Here is an 18410-nt window from a genome sequence, read left to right as displayed (position 1 = left end):
ATTGTGTTATTGACTGTACGTTTGTTTATGTGTAACTGTTGTTGTTTTTGTCGCACTGCTTTGCTTTATCTTGGCCAGGTCGCAATTGTAACTGAGAACTTGTTCTCAACTGGCCTACCTGGTTAAATAAAGGTGTTCTCAACTAGCCTACCTGGTTAAATAAAGGTGTTCTCAACTGGCCTACCTGGTTAAATAAAGGTGTTCTCAACTGGCCTACCTGGTTAAATAAAGGTGTTCTCAACTAGCCTACCTGGTTAAATAAAGGTGTTCTCAACTGGCCTACCTGGTTAAATAAAGGTGTTCTCAACTGGCCTACCTGGTTAAATAAAGGTGTTCTCAACTAGCCTACCTGGTTAAATAAAGGTGTTCTCAACTGGCCTACCTGGTTAAATAAAGGTGTTCTCAACTGACCTACCTGGTTAAATAAAGGTGTTCTCAACTGGCCTACCTGGTTAAATAAAGGTGTTCTCAACTGGCCTACCTGGTTAAATAAAGGTGTTCTCAACTGGCCTACCTGGTTAAATAAAGGTGTTCTCAACTGGCCTACCTGGTTAAATAAAGGTGTTCTCAACTGGCCTACCTGGTTAAATAAAGGTGTTCTCAACTGGCCTACCTGGTTAAATAAAGGTGTTCTCAACTGGCCTACCTGGTTAAATAAAGGTGTTCTCAACTGGCCTACCTGGTTAAATAAAGATGTTCTCAACTGGCCTACCTGGTTAAATAAAGGTATTCTCAACTGGCCTACCTGGTTAAATAAAGGTGTTCTCAACTGGCCTACCTGGTTAAATAAAGGTGTTCTCAACTGGCCTACCTGGTTAAATAAAGGTGTTCTCAACTGGCCTACCTGGTTAAATAAAGGTGTTCTCAACTGGCCTAACCTGGTTAAATAAAGGTGTTCTCAACTGGCCTACCTGGTTAAATAAAGGTGTTTTCAACTAGCCTACCTGGTTAAATAAAGGTGTTCTCAACTAGCCTACCTGGTTAAATAAAGGTGTTCTCAACTGGCCTACCTGGTTAAATAAAGGTGTTTTCAACTGGCCTACCTGGTTAAATAAAGGTGTTTTCAACTAGCCTACCTGGTTAAATAAAGGTGTTCTCAACTGGCCTACCTGGTTAAATAAAGGTGTTTTCAACTGGCCTACCTGGTTAAATAAAGGTGTTTTCAACTGGCCTACCTGGTTAAATAAAGGTGTTTTCAACTGGCCTACCTGGTTAAATAAAGGTGTTCTCAACTGGCCTACCTGGTTAAATAAAGGTGTTTTCAACTGGCCTACCTGGTTAAATAAAGGTGTTCTCAACTGGCCTACCTGGTTAAATAAAGGTATTCTCAACTGGCCTACCTGGTTAAATAAAGGTGTTCTCAACTGGCCTACCTGGTTAAATAAAGGTGTTCTCAACTGGCCTACCTGGTTAAATAAAGGTGTTCTCAACTGGCCTACCTGGTTAAATAAAGGTGTTCTCAACTGGCCTACCTGGTTAAATAAAGGTGTTCTCAACTGGCCTACCTGGTTAAATAAAGGTGTTCTCAACTGGCCTACCTGGTTAAATAAAGGTGTTCTCAACTGGCCTACCTGGTTAAATAAAGGTGTTCTCAACTGGCCTACCTGGTTAAATAAAGGTGTTCTCAACTGGCCTACTTGGTTAAATAAAGGTGTTCTCAACTGGCCTACCTGGTTAAATAAAAACACATTTACAAAAAAAAAGAAAATTGCTACACAGTGAACAAACAAAATATCAATGTAGTCATTAACTTACCTTCACATCATGGGAACTGCAAAATTCTCTGTTTAAAGCTTTCTGGATGAGTTCCCACCGTTCCTGCAGTTCCTGCAAAACCAGGAAGGTAAACACCACCATCATCATCATCATCATCATCCTCCTCCGCCTAATCCTTCCTGATCGTACAGGTCAGGGTTAGTGGTCGGTTCTTCCTAAGACATGATATTGATTTGCATCATCACAAAACTAATGCCTTTATTAGTATCCCTGATTGATTAATGCTAATACCCTGATTGATTAATGCTAATGCCCTGATTGATTAATGCTAATGCCCTGATTGATTAATGCTAATACCCTGATTGATTAATGCTAATGCCCTGATTGATTAATGCTAATGCCCTGATTGATTAATGCTAATACCCTGATTGATTAATGCTAATGCCCTGATTGATTAATGCTAATGCCCTGATTGATTAATGCTAATACCCTGATTGATTAATGCTAATACCCTGATTGATTAATGCTAATACCCTGATTGATTAATGCTAATACCCTGATTGATTAATGCTAATGCCCTGATTGATTAATGCTAATACCCTGATTGATTAATGCTAATGCCCTGATTGATTAATGCTAATGCCCTGATTGATTAATGCTAATACCCTGATTGATTAATGCTAATACCCTGATTGCCTGATTGATTAATGCTAATACCCTGATTGATTAATGCTAATACCCTGATTGATTAATGCTAATACCCTGATTGATTAATGCCCTGATTGATTTTATTTGACAGTTGAAGTCGGAGGTTTACATTTACTTAGGTCGGACATTTCACACATTTCTTGTTAACAAACTATAGTTTTGGTTGGTTAGGACATCTACTTTGTGCGTGACAAGTCGTTTTTCCAACAATTGTTTACAGATTATTTCACTTAATCACGATTCCAGTGGGTCAGAAGTTTACATACACTAAGTTGACTGTGCCTTTAAACAGCTTGGAAAATTCCAGAAAATTATGCCATGGCTTTAGAAGCTTCTGATAGGATAATTTACATAATTTGAGTCAATTGGAGGTGTACCTGTGGATGTATTTCAAGGACCTACCTTCAAACTCAGTGACTCTTTGCTTGGCATCATGGGGAAATCAGCCAAGACCTCAGAAAAAAAAAATTATAGACCTCCACAAGTCTGGTTCATCCTTGGGAGCAATTTCCAAACGCCTGAAGGTACCACGTTCATCCGTACAAACAATAGTACGCAAGTATAAACACCATGGGACCACGCAGCTGTCATACCGCTCAGGAAGTAGACGCGTTCTGTCTCCTAGAGATGAACTTACTTTGGTGCGAAAAGTGCAAATCAATCCCAGAACAACAGCAAAGGACCTTGTGAAGATGCTGGAGGAAAAAAGTACAAAAGTATCTGATATCCACAATAAAACGAGTCCGATATCGACATAACAGGTCACTCAGCAAGGAAGAAGCCACTGCTCCAAACCTACCAAAAAAAAGCCAGACTACGGTTTGCAACTGCACATGGGGACAAAGATCGTACATTTTGTAAAAATTTCCTCTGGTCTGATGAAACAAAAATAGAACTGTTTGGCCATAATGACCATCGTTATGTTTGGAGGAAAAAGGGGGAGGCTTGCAAGCTGAAGAACACCATCCCAACCGTGAAGCACGGGGGTGGCAGCATCATGTTGTGGGGGTGCTTTGCTGCAGGAGAGATCGGTGCACTTCACAAAATAGATGGCATCATGAGGAAAGAATTACGTGGAAATATTGAAGCAATATCTCAAGAAGGAAGTTAAAGCTTGGTCGCAAATGGGTTATCCAAATGGACAATGACCCCAAGCATACTTCCAAAGTTGTGCCAAAACAGCTTGAGGACAACAAAGTCAATGTATTGGAGTGGCCATCACAAAGCCCTGACCTCAATCCCATAGATATGTGGGCAGAACTGATGAAAAATCATGTGCGAGCAAGGAGGCCTACAAACCTGACTCAGTTACACCAGCTCTGTCAGGAGGAATGGGCCAAAATTCACCCAACTTATTGTGGGAAGCTTGTGGAAGGCTACCCGAAATGTTTGATCCAAGTTAAACAATTTAAAGGCAATGCTACCAAATACTAATTGAGTGCATCTAAACTTCTGACCCACTGGGAATGTGATGAAAGAAATAAAAGCTGAAAGAAATAAATCTCTCTACTATTATTCTGACAATTCACATTCTTAAAATAAAGTGGTGATCCTAACTGACCTAAGACAGGGAGTTTTACTAGGATTAAATGTCAGGAATTGTGCAAAACAGAGTTTAAATGTATTTGACTACGGTGTATGTAAACTTCCAACTTCAACTGTCTACACACACAACATTTGAACAACTTCCCAAGGATATAACCTATTTATATTATTGTTGATTTGTTAGAATGACACTGAAACAAAAATATAAGAGACTATTGCCCTCTCCCCCTCTTTTACACCGCTGCTAATCCTGCAGACCACAGTGTAACCACGGCAGCCCAGGACCTCCACAAGCTTCTACCCCCCCCAAGCCATAAGACTCCTGAACACCTAATCAAAGGGCTTGCCAGACTATTGCCCTCTCCCCCTCTTTTACACCGCTGCTAATCCTGGTTTTAACATCTATGCATAGTCGTATTAAGAACTCTACCTATATCTATATATTACCTCAACTAAATGGTGCCCCCCGCACATTGACTCTGTACCGGTACACCCCTATGCATAGTCTTATTATGTAAAGTGTTGGTCCCATGTTTCATGAGCAGAAATAAATAAAATAAAAATCAGAGAAATGTTCCACATCAAGCTATTTTTCACAAGAAGCTGAATTAAACGGATCATTACACATGTGCACCTTGTGCTGGGGACGAGAAAAGGCCACTAAAATGTGCCGTTTTGTCAACACAATGCCACAGAAGTTTTAATAGAGCGTGCAATTGGCATGCTGACTGTAGGAATGTCCACCCGAGTTGTTGCCAGAGAAGTTAATGTTAATTTCGCTAACATAAAGTTAGAGAATTTGGCAGTACGTCCAACCGGCCTCACAACCGCAGACCACAGTGTAACCACGGCAGCCCAGGACCTCCACATGCGGCTTCTTCACCTGCAGGGATCGTCTGAGACCAGCCACCCAGACAGCTGATGAAAGCGTGTGGGTTTGCACAAGCAAAGAATTTCTGCACAAACTGTCAGAAACCGTCTCAGGGAAGCTCATCTGCGCGTCATCCTCACCAGGGTCTTGATCTGACTGCAGTTCGGCGTCGTAACCGACTAATGCTCACCTTACGCTGGAGAAGTGTGCTCTTCACGGATGAATCCTGGTTTCAACTGTACCGGGCAGATGGCAGACAGCGTGTATGGCTTTGTGTGAGCTAGCGGTTTGCTGATGTCAACGTCGTGAACAGAGTGCCCCATGGTGGTGGTGGGGTTATGCTATGGGCAGGCATAAGCTATGAACAACAAACACAATTGCATTTTATCTTTGGCAATTTGAATGTACAGAAATACCATGAGATCTTGAGGCCCGTCCGTCTGCCGCCACTCACGTATCAGCATGCATGGCGCAAGGATCTGTAAAAAACATCCTAGAAGCTGAAAATGTCCCAGTTGTTCCCCATCCTTTTCTGCCATAACAGCCTCCACTCTTCTGGGAAGGCTTTCCACTAGATGTTGGAACGTTGAGGCAGGGACTTGCTTCCATTCAGTTACAAGAGCATTAGTGAGGTCGGGCACTGATGTTGGGCGATTAGGCCTGGCTCGCAGTCAGTGTTCCAATTCGTCCCACAGGTGTTCGGTGAGGTTGAGGTGAGGGCTCTGTACAGGCCTGTCAAGTTCTTCCACACCGATCTCAACAAACCATTTCTGTATGGACCTCACTTTGTGCATGGGAGGGCATTGTCATGCTGAAACAGTTAACGGTTTTGTCCAAACTGTTGCCACAAAGATGGAAGCACAGAATTGTCTAGAATGTTTTTGTATGCCGAAGTGTTAAAATGTCCCTTCACTGGAACTAAGGGGCCTAGCACGAAAAATGGAAAACAGCCCCGGGCCGTGATTCCTCCTCCACCAAACTTTACAGTTGGCACTATGCATTGGGGCAGGTAGCCTTCTCCTCACATCTGCCAAACCCAGATTTGTCAGATGGTGAAGTGTGATTCATCACCCCAGAAAACACATTTCCACTGCTCCAGAGACCAATGGTGGCGAGCTTTACACCATTCCCAGCCGAAGCTTGGCATTGAGCATGGTGATCTTAGGCTTGTGTGCAGCTGGTCGGCCATGGAAACCCATTTCACGAAGCTCCCGACAAACAGTTCCTGTGTCTGACGTTGCTTCCAGAGGCAGTTTGGAACTCATTAAGGCAACCGAGGACAGATGATTTTTAAGTGCTATGCACTTCAGTGGTCCTGTTCTGTGAGATTGTGTGGCCTACCACTTCGCGGCTGTGCCGTTGTTGCTCCTGGACATTTCAACTTCACAATAACAGCACTTACAGTTAACCGGGGGTCAGCTCTAGCAGGGCAGAAATTTGACAAACTGACTTGTTGGAAAGGTTCACACTTCACTGGATCTAAGAGGCCCGAACCATGAAAAACAGCCCCAGATCATTATTCCTCCTATACCAAACTTTACAGTTGGCACTACTCACAGATGACTGGGGAAGCCCTAGGCAGGGAAGACGAACTGACTTGTTGGAAAGGTGGCATCCTATGACGATGCCATGTTGAAAGTCACTGAGCTCTTCAGTAAGACCATTCAACTGGCAATGTTTGTCTATGGAGATTGCATGGCTGTGTGCTCAATTTTTATACACCTGTCAGCAACGGGTGTGGCCGAAATAGCAGAATCCACTAATTTGAAGGGGTGTCCACATACTTCCGTATATATATAATATATATATATATATATATATATTTTTTTTTGTTGAGTGTAATTAGACACAAAGCCTTCAGAAAGTATTCAAACCCCTTGACTTCATCCACATATTGTTACGTTACAGCCTGAATTTAAAAAATAGATTAAATATAGATGTTTGTCGCTGGCCTACACACAATAACCCATAATGTCAAAGTGGAATAATGTTTTTGCCATTTTTACAAATGAATACAAAATGAAAAGCTGAAATGTTTTGAGTCAATTAAGTATTCAACCCCTTTGTTATGGCAAGCCTAAATAATACATTTGCTTCACAAGTTTTTGAATGACTACCTCATCTCTGTACCCCACACATACAATTATCTGTAAGGTCCCTTAGTCGAGCAGTGCATTTCAAAACACAGATTCAACCACAAATACCAGGGAGGTTTTCCAGTGCCTGGCACAGAAGGGAACCTATTGGTAGATGGGTTAAAAATAAATAAAAAAGCAGACACTGAGCATGCCTTTGAGCATGGTGAACGTATTAATTACACTAAAAAAAGATAAAGGCATCCTTCCAAACTCAGTTGCCGGAGAGGAAGGAAACCGTTCAGGGATTTCACCATGAGGCCAATGGTGACTTTAACGGAGGAAAACGGAGGATGGATCAACAATGTAGTTACTCCACAATAACTGCGCCTATACTGTACTTAGCTACAAAAATAACAAACGTGTGTTTTCCGAGCCACTTCTGATACCATGTTTCAGTATGATAATTACCTATCAATCCTAATCAACAGGACGAAAAGAAGGAAGCTCGTACATAATATATTTTTCTCTCCAAAACATGCATCCTGTTTTTTAATATGGCACTAAAATAATACTGCAAAAAATGTGGCAAAGCATTTAACTTTTTTTTTTCCTGAATACTGTGTTATGTTTGGGGCAAATCCAATACAACACATTACTGAGTACCACTCCCCATATTTTTAAGCATAGTGTTGGCTGCATCATGTTATGGGTATGCTTGTAATCATTAAGGACTGGGGAGTTTTTCAGGATAAAAAAGAAACAGAATGGAGCTAAGCACAGGCAAAATCCTAGAGGAAAACCTGGTTCTGTCTACTTTCCACCAGACACTAGGAGATTAATTCACCTTACCAACAAAATAGTGAATGTTCCTGAGCGGCTGAGTTACAGTTTTGACCTAAATCGGCTTGAAAATCTATGGCAAGACTTGACCAATTAACAATAAGCAATTTGACAGTGCTTGAATAATTTAGAAAATAATCAAACGTGCAAATGTTGTACAATCCAGGTGTGCAAAGCTCTTAAGAGACCTCGCTGCCAAAGGTAATTCTAACGTATTGACTTAGGGGTGTGAAGAGTAATGTAAGTAAGATATTTCTGATTTTTGTCACTTTGTCATTATGGGGGGGGGGGGGTTGCATTTATTGAATCCATTTTGAATTCAGGCTGTAACAACAAAATGTGTAATAAGTCAAGGGGTATGAATACTTTCTGCCCTGGAGATCAGCTCTTTCCCTAATGGCTTCCAACACTCTACTCAGCAAACTGGATGCAGTCTATCACAGTGCCATCCGCTTTGTCACTAAAGCACCTTATACCACCCACCACTGCGACTTGTATGCTCTAGTCGGCTGGCCCTCGCTACATATTCGTCGCCAGACCCACTGGCTCCAAGTCATCTACAAGTCCATGCTAGGTAAAGCTCCGCCTTATCTCAGTTCACTGGTCACGATGGCAACACCCATCCGTAGCACGCGCTCCAGCAAGTGTATCTCACTGATCATCCCTAAAGCCAACACCTCATTCGGCCGCCTTTCGTTCCAGTACTCTGCTGCCTGTGACTGGAACGAATTGCAAAAATCGCTGAAGTTGGAGACTTTTATCTCCCTCACCAACTTCAAACATCAGCTATCTGAGCAGCTAACCGATCGCTGCAGCTGTACATAATCTATTGGTAAATAGCCCACCCATTTTCACCTACCTCATTCCCATACTGTTTTTATTTATTTACTTTTCTGCTCTTTTGCACACCAATATCTCTACCTGTACATGATCATCTGATCATTTATCACTCCAGTGTTAATCTGCAAAATTGTAATTATTCGCCTACCTCATGCCTTTTGCACACAATGTATATAGACTCCCCCCCTTTTTTCTTTTTTCTACTGTGTTATTGACTTGTTAATTGTTTACTCCATGTGTAACTCTGTGTTGTCTGTTCACACTGCTATGCTTTATCTTGGCCAGGTCGCAGTTGCAAATGAGATCTTGTTCTCAACTAGCCTACCTGGTTAAATAAAGGTGAAATAAAATAAAAAATAAAAAAGATGTAGCTCGGAAGATCACTTGTAAGTTATCAACAACACTTGTAGTTAGTGAGTCCAGTTTCAAACATGAAGTGTACAAAGTGTAACTACGGTAGAAGCAGTACCTGATTTCCTACAGGGAATAGGCTGCTCTTTGAACAGGGCATTTTCACGTGGACCTCGTCCCAGGTGTCTCTGAACTTGTTGGGGTAGGGAACAGGAACTTTGCCTGTTTGAAGGAGGTCTGTCTGTTGAAGAGAAAATACAGCATGAGGAGAACATGAACGGCATCACCAGTGGTTAGAGACAGGTAGCCTAGTGGTTAGAGACAGGTAGCCTAGTGGTTAGAGACAGGTAACCTAGTGGTTAGAGACAGGTAGCCTAGTGGTTAGAGACAGGTAGCCTAGTGGTTAGAGACAGGTAGCCTAGTGGTTAGAGACAGGTAGCCTAGTGGGTTAGAGACAGGTAGCCTAGTGGTTAGAGACAGGTAGCCTAGTGGTTAGAGACAGGTAGCCTAGTGGTTAGAGACAGGTAGCCTAGTGGTTAGAGACAGGTAGCCTAGTGGTTAGAGCATTGGGCGAGTAACCGTAAAGGTTGTTAGAGGCAGGTAGCCTAGTGGTTAGAGACAGGTAGCCTAGTGGTTAGAAACAGGTAGCCTAGTGGTTAGAGACAGGTAGCCTAGTGGTTAGAGGCAGGTAGCCTAGTGGTTAGAGGCAGGTAGCCTAGTGGTTAGAGGCAGGTAGCCTAGTGGTTAGAGGCAGGTAGCCTAGTGGTTAGAGGCAGGTAGCCTAGTGGTTAGAGGCAGGTAGCCTAGTGGTTGGAGACAGGTAGCCTAGTGGTTAGAGACAGGTAGCCTAGTGGTTAGAGACAGGTAGCCTAGTGGTTAGAGACAGGTAGCCTAGTGGTTAGAGCAGGTAGCCTAGTGGTTGGAGGCAGGTAGCCTAGTGGTTGGAGGCAGGTAGCCTAGTGGTTAGAGACAGGTAGCCAAGTGGTTAGAGACAGGTAGCCTAGTGGTTAGAGACAGGTAGCCTAGTGGTTAGAGACAGGTAGCCTAGTGGTTAGAGACAGGTAGCCTAGTGGTTAGAGACAGGTAGCCTAGTGGTTAGAGACAGGTAGCCTAGTGGTTAGAGCATTGGGCCAGTAACCGTAAAGGTTGCTTGATCAAGTCCCCAAGCTGACAAAGTTAAACAAAAAAAATCTGTCATTCTGCCCCTGAACAAGGCAGTTTAACCCACTGTTCCCCTGAACAAGGCAGTTTAACCCACTGTTCCTCTGAACAAGGCAGTTTAACCCACTGTTCCCCTGAACAAGGCAGTTAACCCACTATTCCCCTGAACAAGGCAGTTTAACCCACTATTCCCCTGAACAAGGCAGTTTAACCCACTGTTCCCCTGAACAAGGCAGTTTAACCCACTGTTCCCCTGAACAAGGCAGTTAACCCACTATTCCCCTGAACAAGGCAGTTTAACCCACTGTTCCCCTGAACAAGGCAGTTAACCCACTATTCCCCTGAACAAGGCAGTTTAACCCACTGTTCCCCTGAACAAGGCAGTTAACCCACTGTTCCCCTGAACAAGGCAGTTAACCCACTGTTCCCCTGAACAAGGCAGTTTAACCCACTGTTCCTCTGAACAAGGCAGTTTAACCCACTGTTCCCCTGAACAAGGCAGTTTAACCCACTGTTCCCCTGAACAAGGCAGTTTAACCCACTGTTCCCCTGAACAAGGCAGTTTAACCCACTGTTCCCCTGAACAAGGCAGTTTAACCCGCTGTTCCTCTGAACAAGGCAGTTTAACCCGCTGTTCCCCTGAACAAGGCAGTTAACCCGCTGTTCCCCTGAACAAGGCAGTTTAACCCACTGTTCCCCTGAACAAGGCAGTTTAACCCACTGTTCCCCTGAACAAGGCATTTTAACCCACTGTTCCCCTGAACAAGGCAGTTTAACCCACTGTTCCCCTGAACAAGGCAGTTTAACCCACTGTTCCCCTGAACAAGGCAGTTTAACCCACTGTTCCCCTGAACAAGGCAGTTTAACCCACTGTTCCCCTGAACAAGGCAGTTAACCCACTATTCCCCTGAACAAGGCAGTTTAACCCACTGTTCCCCTGAACAAGGCAGTTAACCCACTGTTCCCCTGAACAAGGCAGTTTAACCCACTGTTCCCCTGAACAAGGCAGTTTAACCCACTGTTCCCCTGAACAAGGCAGTTTAACCCACTGTTGCCCTGAACTCCCCTCACCTGGTTGTCTAGGACAGTGATTAGTTAGGAACTCCCCTCACCTGGTTGTCTAGGTCAGTGATGAGGTAGGAACTCCCCTCACCTGGTTGTCTAGGTCAGTGATTAGGTAGGAACTCCCCTCACCTGGTTGACTAGGTCAGTGATGAGGTAGGAACTCCCCTCACCTGGTTGTCTAGGTCAGTGATTAGTTAGGAACTCCCCTCACCTGGTTGACTAGGTCAGTGATGAGGTAGGAACTCCCCTCACCTGGTTGTCTAGGTCAGTGATTAGTTAGGAACTCCCCTCACCTGGTTGTCTGGGTCAGTGATTAGTTAGGAACTCCCCTCACCTGGTTGTCTAGGTCAGTGATTAGGTAGGAACTCCCCTCACCTGGTTGTCTAGGTCAGTGATTAGTAAGGAACAAATTCAAAGGAAATAACAAAACCACCAGATGCTCAGCCCACCATGGGGTTAGACACCACTGGCTTAGACACCACTAGTTTGGAATAATGAGGTTTGACCCCACTGGTTTAGACTAAAGGGGTTTGACCCCACTGGTTTGGACTAAAGGACTTTGACCCCACTGGTTTGGACTAAAGGGATTTGACCCCACTGGCTGAGACTAAAGGGGTTTGACCCCACTGGTTTGGACTAAAGGGGTTTGACCCCACTGGTTTGGACTAAAGGACTTTGACCCCACTGGTTTGGACTAAAGGGGTTTGACCCCACTGGCTAAGACTAAAGGGGTTTGACCCCACTGGCTTAGACTAAAGGGGTTTGACACCACTGGCTTAGACTAAAGGGGTTTGACCCCACTGGCTTAGACTAAAGGGGTTTGACACCACTGGCTTAGACCCCACTGGCTGAGACCAAAGGGGTTTGACCCCACTGGCTGAGACCAAAGGGGTTTGACCCCACTGGCTGAGACCAAAGGGGTTTGACCCCACTGGCTGAGACCAAAGGGGTTTGACCCCACTGGCTTAGACCAAAGGGGTTTGACCCCACTGGCTGAGACCAAAGGGGTTTGACCCCACTGGCTTAGACTAAAGGGGTTTGACCCCACTGGCTTAGACTAAAGGGGTTTGACCCCACTGGCTTAGGCTAAAGGGGTTTGACCCCACTGGCTTAGGCTAAAGGGGTTTGACCCCACTGGCTGAGACCAAAGGGGTTTGACCCCACTGGCTGAGACCAAAGGGGTTTGACCCCACTGGCTGAGACCAAAGGGGTTTGACCCCACTGGCTTAGACCAAAGGGGTTTGACCCCACTGGCTGAGACCAAAGGGGTTTGACCCCACTGGCTGAGACCAAAGGGGTTTGACCCCACTGGCTGAGACCAAAGGGGTTTGACCCCACTGGCTTAGACTAAAGGGGTTTGACCCCACTGGCTTAGGCTAAAGGGGTTTGACCCCACTGGCTTAGGCTAAAGGGGTTTGACCCCACTGGCTTAGGCTAAAGGGGTTTGACCCCACTGGCTTAGGCTAAAGGGGTTTGACCCCACTGGCTGAGACCAAAGGGGTTTGACCCCACTGGCTTGGACACCACTGGTTTGGACTAAAGGGATTGGACACCACTGGTTTGGACTAAAGGGGTTGGACACCACTGGTTTGGACTAAAGGGGTTGGACACCACTGGTTTGGACTAAAGGGGTTTGACACCACTGGTTTGGACTAAAGGGGTTTGACACCACTGGCTTGGACCCCACTGGTTTGGACTAATGGGGTTTGACACCACTGGCTTGGACCCCACTGGTTTGGACTAATGGGGTTGGACACCACTGGTTTGGACTAAAGGGGTTGGACACCACTGGTTTGGACTAAAGGGGTTGGACACCACTGGTTTGGACTAAAGGGGTTGGACACCACTGGTTTGGACTAAAGGGGTTGGACACCACTGGTTTGGACTAAAGGGGTTTGACACCACTGGCTTGGACCCCACTGGTTTGGACTAATGGGGTTTGACACCACTGGCTTGGACCCCACTGGTTTGGACTAATGGGGTTTGACCCCACTGGCTTAGACTAAAGCATTCAGTTAGTTTTCCAAGGAGCTTCTCCCTCTCTCTCACCCTGATCATGACAGTGTGACGGTCAGGAATATTCTTCAGTGGTGGGAGTGGACAACCACACTGTGGCATTCTCCTCAGATCACTGATGGGGCTTCCCAGCCACTTGGAATCGTACGGTGGCGACGGTGGAGGGCCGTCCTCTCCGTCTCTGCGATGTTTCTCCGAAGGAGCTTGGGCACTGTCACGTTGAAAAAAAGAGAAACAACTTTAACACGACACTGAAGAAGAAAAAATAAATGCAATAGATCAACAACAGGATGCACGAGCAACACAGTTTATAATAAACATCTTAAGAAGACATCAGAACAATCTAGAAGACATCGACTTGATCTCTGCACAGACAGGAAGACATTGACTTGATCTCTGTACGGACAGGAAGACATTGACTTGATCTCTGTACGGACAGGAAGACATTGACTTGATCTCTGTACGGACAGGAAGACATTGACTTGATCTCTGTACGGACAGGAAGACATTGACTTGATCTCTGTACGGACAGGAAGACATTGACTTGATCTCTGTACGGACAGGAAGACATTGACTTGATCTCTGTACGGACAGGAAGACATTGACTTGATCTCTGTACGGACAGGAAGACATTGACTTGATCTCTGCACTGCCAGGAAGACATTGACTTGATCTCTGTACTGACAGGAAGACATTGATTCTTCTGTTGCCATATTTTCTCCACCACTTGGTGAGTCACAACAGCCACAACAGGAACACAAATAACTGTCACGATAAAAACCTATCCACAAATTAAAATAGTATGAATAACATTCAAATTCGGCTAGGTGTTCTATTGGTCAGTAGCCTAATAGTGAAAAAACCCATAAAGAAGCTTCACAACTTGCCCCTGAAACAACTTTATCGTTGAAAAATACTAATTCAAAAATGTTAAAAAGGTCAACCAAGAGAAACGAGCATACTGAGCCGGACGGCAAGTCGACTCATATCCTTACAGATCTTTGTTTACAACCATAACAGGAGTAACCTACTTAATTACTTACACATAGGCCTAACTAACTTTTATTTTTTTAAGTCTGAAGTGAAGTATATATTTGCGTGGATTCCTCATGTCTTGCTCATTGTTAGAAAAACGTTTGGTCCAAATCGGATGTTAGGTACTATATTTATTGAATGTAAATATAGCACCTATAAACTATTCGCAGACCAGATTCACCTCGCAGGCCGCTAGTTGGGGAACCCTGGTCTAGTGACTGCTGGTTTTTACTGTTCACTTGTACCTGGTTGTCTAGGTCAGTGATTAGGTAGGAACTCCCCTCACCTGGTTGTCTAGGTCAATGATTAGGTAGGAACTCCCCTCACCTGGTTGTCTAGGTCAGTGATTAGGTAGGAACTCCCCTCACCTGGTTGTCTAGGTCAGTGATTAGGTAGGAACTCCCCTCACCTGGTTGTCTAGGTCAGTGATTAGGTAGGAACTCCCCTCACCTGGTTGTCTAGGTCAGTGATTAGGTAGGAACTCCCCTCACCTGGTTGTCTAGGTCAGTGATTAGGTAGGAACTCCCCTCACCTGGTTGTCTAGGTCAGTGATTATAAATGCAAATTAATCATATAAATACAAATGTTGTATTAGACCTAGGTATTGTGTGTATGTACTGACATGTTGTGTGTATGTACTGACATGTTGTGTGTATGTACTGACATGTAGTGTGTATGTACTGACATGTTGTGTGTATGTACTGACATGTAGTGTGTATGTACTGACATGTAGTGTGTATGTACAGACATGTAGTGTGTATGTACAGACATGTTGTGTGTATGTACAGACATGTTGTGTGTATGTACTGACATGTAGTGTGCATGTACTGACATGTTGTGTGTATGTACAGACATGTAGTGTGTATGTACAGACATGTAGTGTGTATGTACAGACATGTTGTGTGTATGTACTGACATGTAGTGTGTATGTACTGACATGTAGTGTGTATGTACAGACATGTAGTGTGTATGTACAGACATGTAGGCTGTGTGTGATGTTTTAAATGCATTTCAGTCCTTGACTAATAATGTTCTGTACTATGTCTTATGTCATGTTTCCTGTGGACCCCAGGAAGAGTTGTTGATGTGGATCGTAATAAATACACAAAAAATGGCCAATTTGGATGCACTCAATTAGCTTTCTTCCTTCAGAGATCAAATTGTATTTTCCACAAATGAGTGTTACAGGAATGCTAGTCTGATCTGTTTCTAACAACAAATGATTCCAGAACAATCTGAGACGGTGGGTGTTTAAATCCTCTTGTACTTTTTGAGGTGGAACGACAAAGGACAAAGAATTCTCAGCTCTCAAAAACTGTCCTCACCTCCTGGTACCCCCACTGTCCTCACCTGCTGGTACCCCCACTGTCCTCACCTGCTGGGACCCCCACTGTCCTCACCTGCTGGGACCCCCACTGTCCTCACCTGCTGGGACCCCCACTGTCCTCACCTGCTGGTACCCCCACGGTCCTCACCTGCTGGTACCACCACTGTCCTATCAACCAACATTTGTAATGAAGCCTATACCTGACGTGTAATTGAGGATGCTTAGACTATATAATCTTGAGATAGTACAAAGTCATATGTCCGTGAATCTAAGACGTGACGTAATTTTGCTCTCTTGCATATTTGAATGTAAAGCGCGTGAACCCAGAATTCTGTATTTAAATGGGTTACTTCTACAGCACCAGGTATTCAATACTGTACCTTGTGGATGGGGCGAAGAAGTCTGTTATTTTTCCTTGGCCCTTGGAGGAGGATCTTTCTGTGTCCTGCTGCTTGTCCAGATCCCTGTTGATCTGGCTCACGGTCTCCTCCATTTGCTCACCACTGTTCCCTTTAGGATCTGTGGGCACGTTCGAGACCGGCTTGTGATCTGTGGGCACTTCCGAGACCGGCTTGTGATCCTTGGGCACTTCCGAGACCGGCTTGTGATCCTTGGGCACTTCCGAGACCGGCTTGTGATCCTTGGGCACTTCCGAGACCGGCTTGTGATCCGTGGGCACTTCCGAGACCGGCTTGTGATCCGTGGGCACTTCCGAGACCGGCTTGTGATCCTTGGGCACTTCCGAGACCGGCTTGTGATCCTTGGGCACTTCCGAGACCGGCTTGTGATCCTTGGGCACTTCCGAGACCGGCTTGTGATCCTTGGGCACTTCCGAGACCGGCTTGTGATCCTTGGGCACTTCCGAGACCGGGCTGTGATCCTCGGGCACTTCCGAGACCGGCTTGTGATCCTCGGGCACTTCCGAGACCGGCTTGTGATCCGTGGGCACTTCCGAGACCGGCTCGTGATCCGTGGGCACTTCCGAGACCGGCTTGTGATCCGTGGTGACTTGCGAGACCGGCTTGAGATCTGTGGAGACCTCCGAAACAGGACTGTGATCTGTGGTGATTTGCAAGACGGGTTTGTGATCCTTTAAGCTGTCAGATGGTGTTAAGGGCGCTGTCTCTTCATCCTCCAGGTCTATAATACTAGAGACAACAGGTTCCTCAGAGTCTGAACTGTGGGTCTGGGCCTCGGTCTCGGTCTCCATAAACTGGATCTTGTGACTGCAGCCAGACTCGGAGCTGTCTGGACTCACCATCTCTACATCCTCCAGTTGTTGTTCAGCAGCTTCACACATGTCAGAAGCTGGGCTTGTGGTGCTTTGGGGAAGTTCCAACAGCCACTTATCAAGGTTATTCTGTTGGGACTTGGGATTGTTTTTCTGACTAAGAGATGTTGCTTTGGCACTATGCTGCTGCCCCTCCATTGCGTGTAGACTTGCCTCTTTGGAACTTGCTAATGGAGAGGACACAAAAGACAACATAATGTGAATCAACCTCGATCATAATTAACTTGACTGGTAAGTCATAGTGAGTGTAGCCTATAGGCCTACCGCAAAAACACATCAGAAAATCAAACAACTCAAAAAAAATAACTTGAGAAAAACAATGGAACTGAAGAAAAATCCACAATCAGATTTACACAGAGGGTCATTTAATATTCCCTGCTCAGGGAGTGTTACCTTTAAAAGCCAATGAAAGAGGGCTCCTTGAGCCGACAGGTGCTTGGAGGCCAAATTCAACCCGCTGTCTCTTTTTAGCAGGCTCCAAGTCTGACAGTGCAGTCATGCTTCAAGATAGAGAAAGAGCACCATAATAACGTTAGCATCCCGAGAATAGATGGGACGTGTGTTGATAAACCATCTAGCTAACGATAGAGAAAGAGCACCATAATAACGTTAGCATCCCGAGAATAGATGGGACGTGTGTTGATAAACCATCTAGCTAACGTTAGCTAGCCATTTCACACGCCACAAGCATTAGATTGTCTATAGTTCATACAAAATAAAGTGAATTGTTATGCATACTCACAATACAACCTCATTCAGTAATACCACCGAAGCGTTTTGGTAACGATGGTTCCAGAATGGTTTCACACAGAGTCCTCTCCTCAGCAGGCTAGTGAAAAATATCATACGGCTTGCAAACATACGACAGTGGATCTATAGCTAGTTTAACAACACAAAATACATTTTGGCATGTACAGCCAGCAGTGACCAAGGTCTAGCTAATTCGTAAAGGTTAGCTAGGCACAATTAGCTTCACAGTTTTACGTTGTTGTCATGAGTGTTTTTACTTGGTACAATTAGTACTACAACAACATAGTTGTTGTTGTTTTTTTACAGCTGATGTTAGGTTAAACTCTTAAACCAAAGATATTACATAAATACGGTTTCGACTGTAACGTACCACAAAACAGACACGTCATCGTCTCAGCAACAAAACAAAATCACTTCCGGGTCACATAATTTTTTTATCGTTTCAAAATGTCCCCCACGTTATATTAGAAGAGTGTAAAAACTTATTCATAATACAGTGCCTTCAGAAAGTGTTAACACTCCTTGACTTTTTCGGCATTATCTTGGGTTACAACCTGCATTTAATATGGATTTTTTTTTTATTAGTAAAAAAATAAATGTAAAAAAAACTGAAATTACTTGTGTAAATAAGTATTCAAACCCTTAGTTATGGAAAGCCTAAATACGTTCAGGAGTAAAAATGTGTTTAATTAACAAAGTATAATAATAAATTGCATGGACTCAAAAAATTGCATGGACTCAATAATTTAAACACAAAAAAGTGTTTAAATTATTTTTGATTGACTAACTAATCTCTGTGCCCCAACACATATAATT

General features: G+C 44.4%; 1 protein-coding gene across 1 annotated transcript in view; it reads right to left on the bottom strand.

Moving 5' to 3' along the window:
• LOC115123785 (germ cell nuclear acidic protein-like) overlaps window positions 1-18041 on the bottom strand; it is a gene marked incomplete at its 3' end in the record, with an annotated part of 49436 nt that extends 31395 nt beyond the window's left edge. Inside the window, exons 1-7 of the mRNA XM_029653144.2 lie at window positions 17965-18041; window positions 17587-17673; window positions 17238-17344; window positions 15934-17011; window positions 13225-13402; window positions 9068-9190; window positions 1756-1827 (exon numbers count right to left, since the gene is read on the bottom strand). Of these exons, the coding sequence (XP_029509004.2) occupies window positions 1756-1827; window positions 9068-9190; window positions 13225-13402; window positions 15934-17011; window positions 17238-17343 (1557 nt within the window). The remainder of the gene's footprint in view (window positions 1-1755; window positions 1828-9067; window positions 9191-13224; window positions 13403-15933; window positions 17012-17237; window positions 17345-17586; window positions 17674-17964) is intronic.
• Between the last annotated feature and the right edge of the window lie 369 nt (window positions 18042-18410).

Source organism: Oncorhynchus nerka, unplaced genomic scaffold (assembly GCF_034236695.1).
Source record: "Oncorhynchus nerka isolate Pitt River unplaced genomic scaffold, Oner_Uvic_2.0 unplaced_scaffold_1630, whole genome shotgun sequence".
NCBI classification, from domain to species: domain Eukaryota; kingdom Metazoa; phylum Chordata; class Actinopteri; order Salmoniformes; family Salmonidae; genus Oncorhynchus; species Oncorhynchus nerka.
This window is presented reverse-complemented; position numbering and strand designations above follow the sequence as displayed.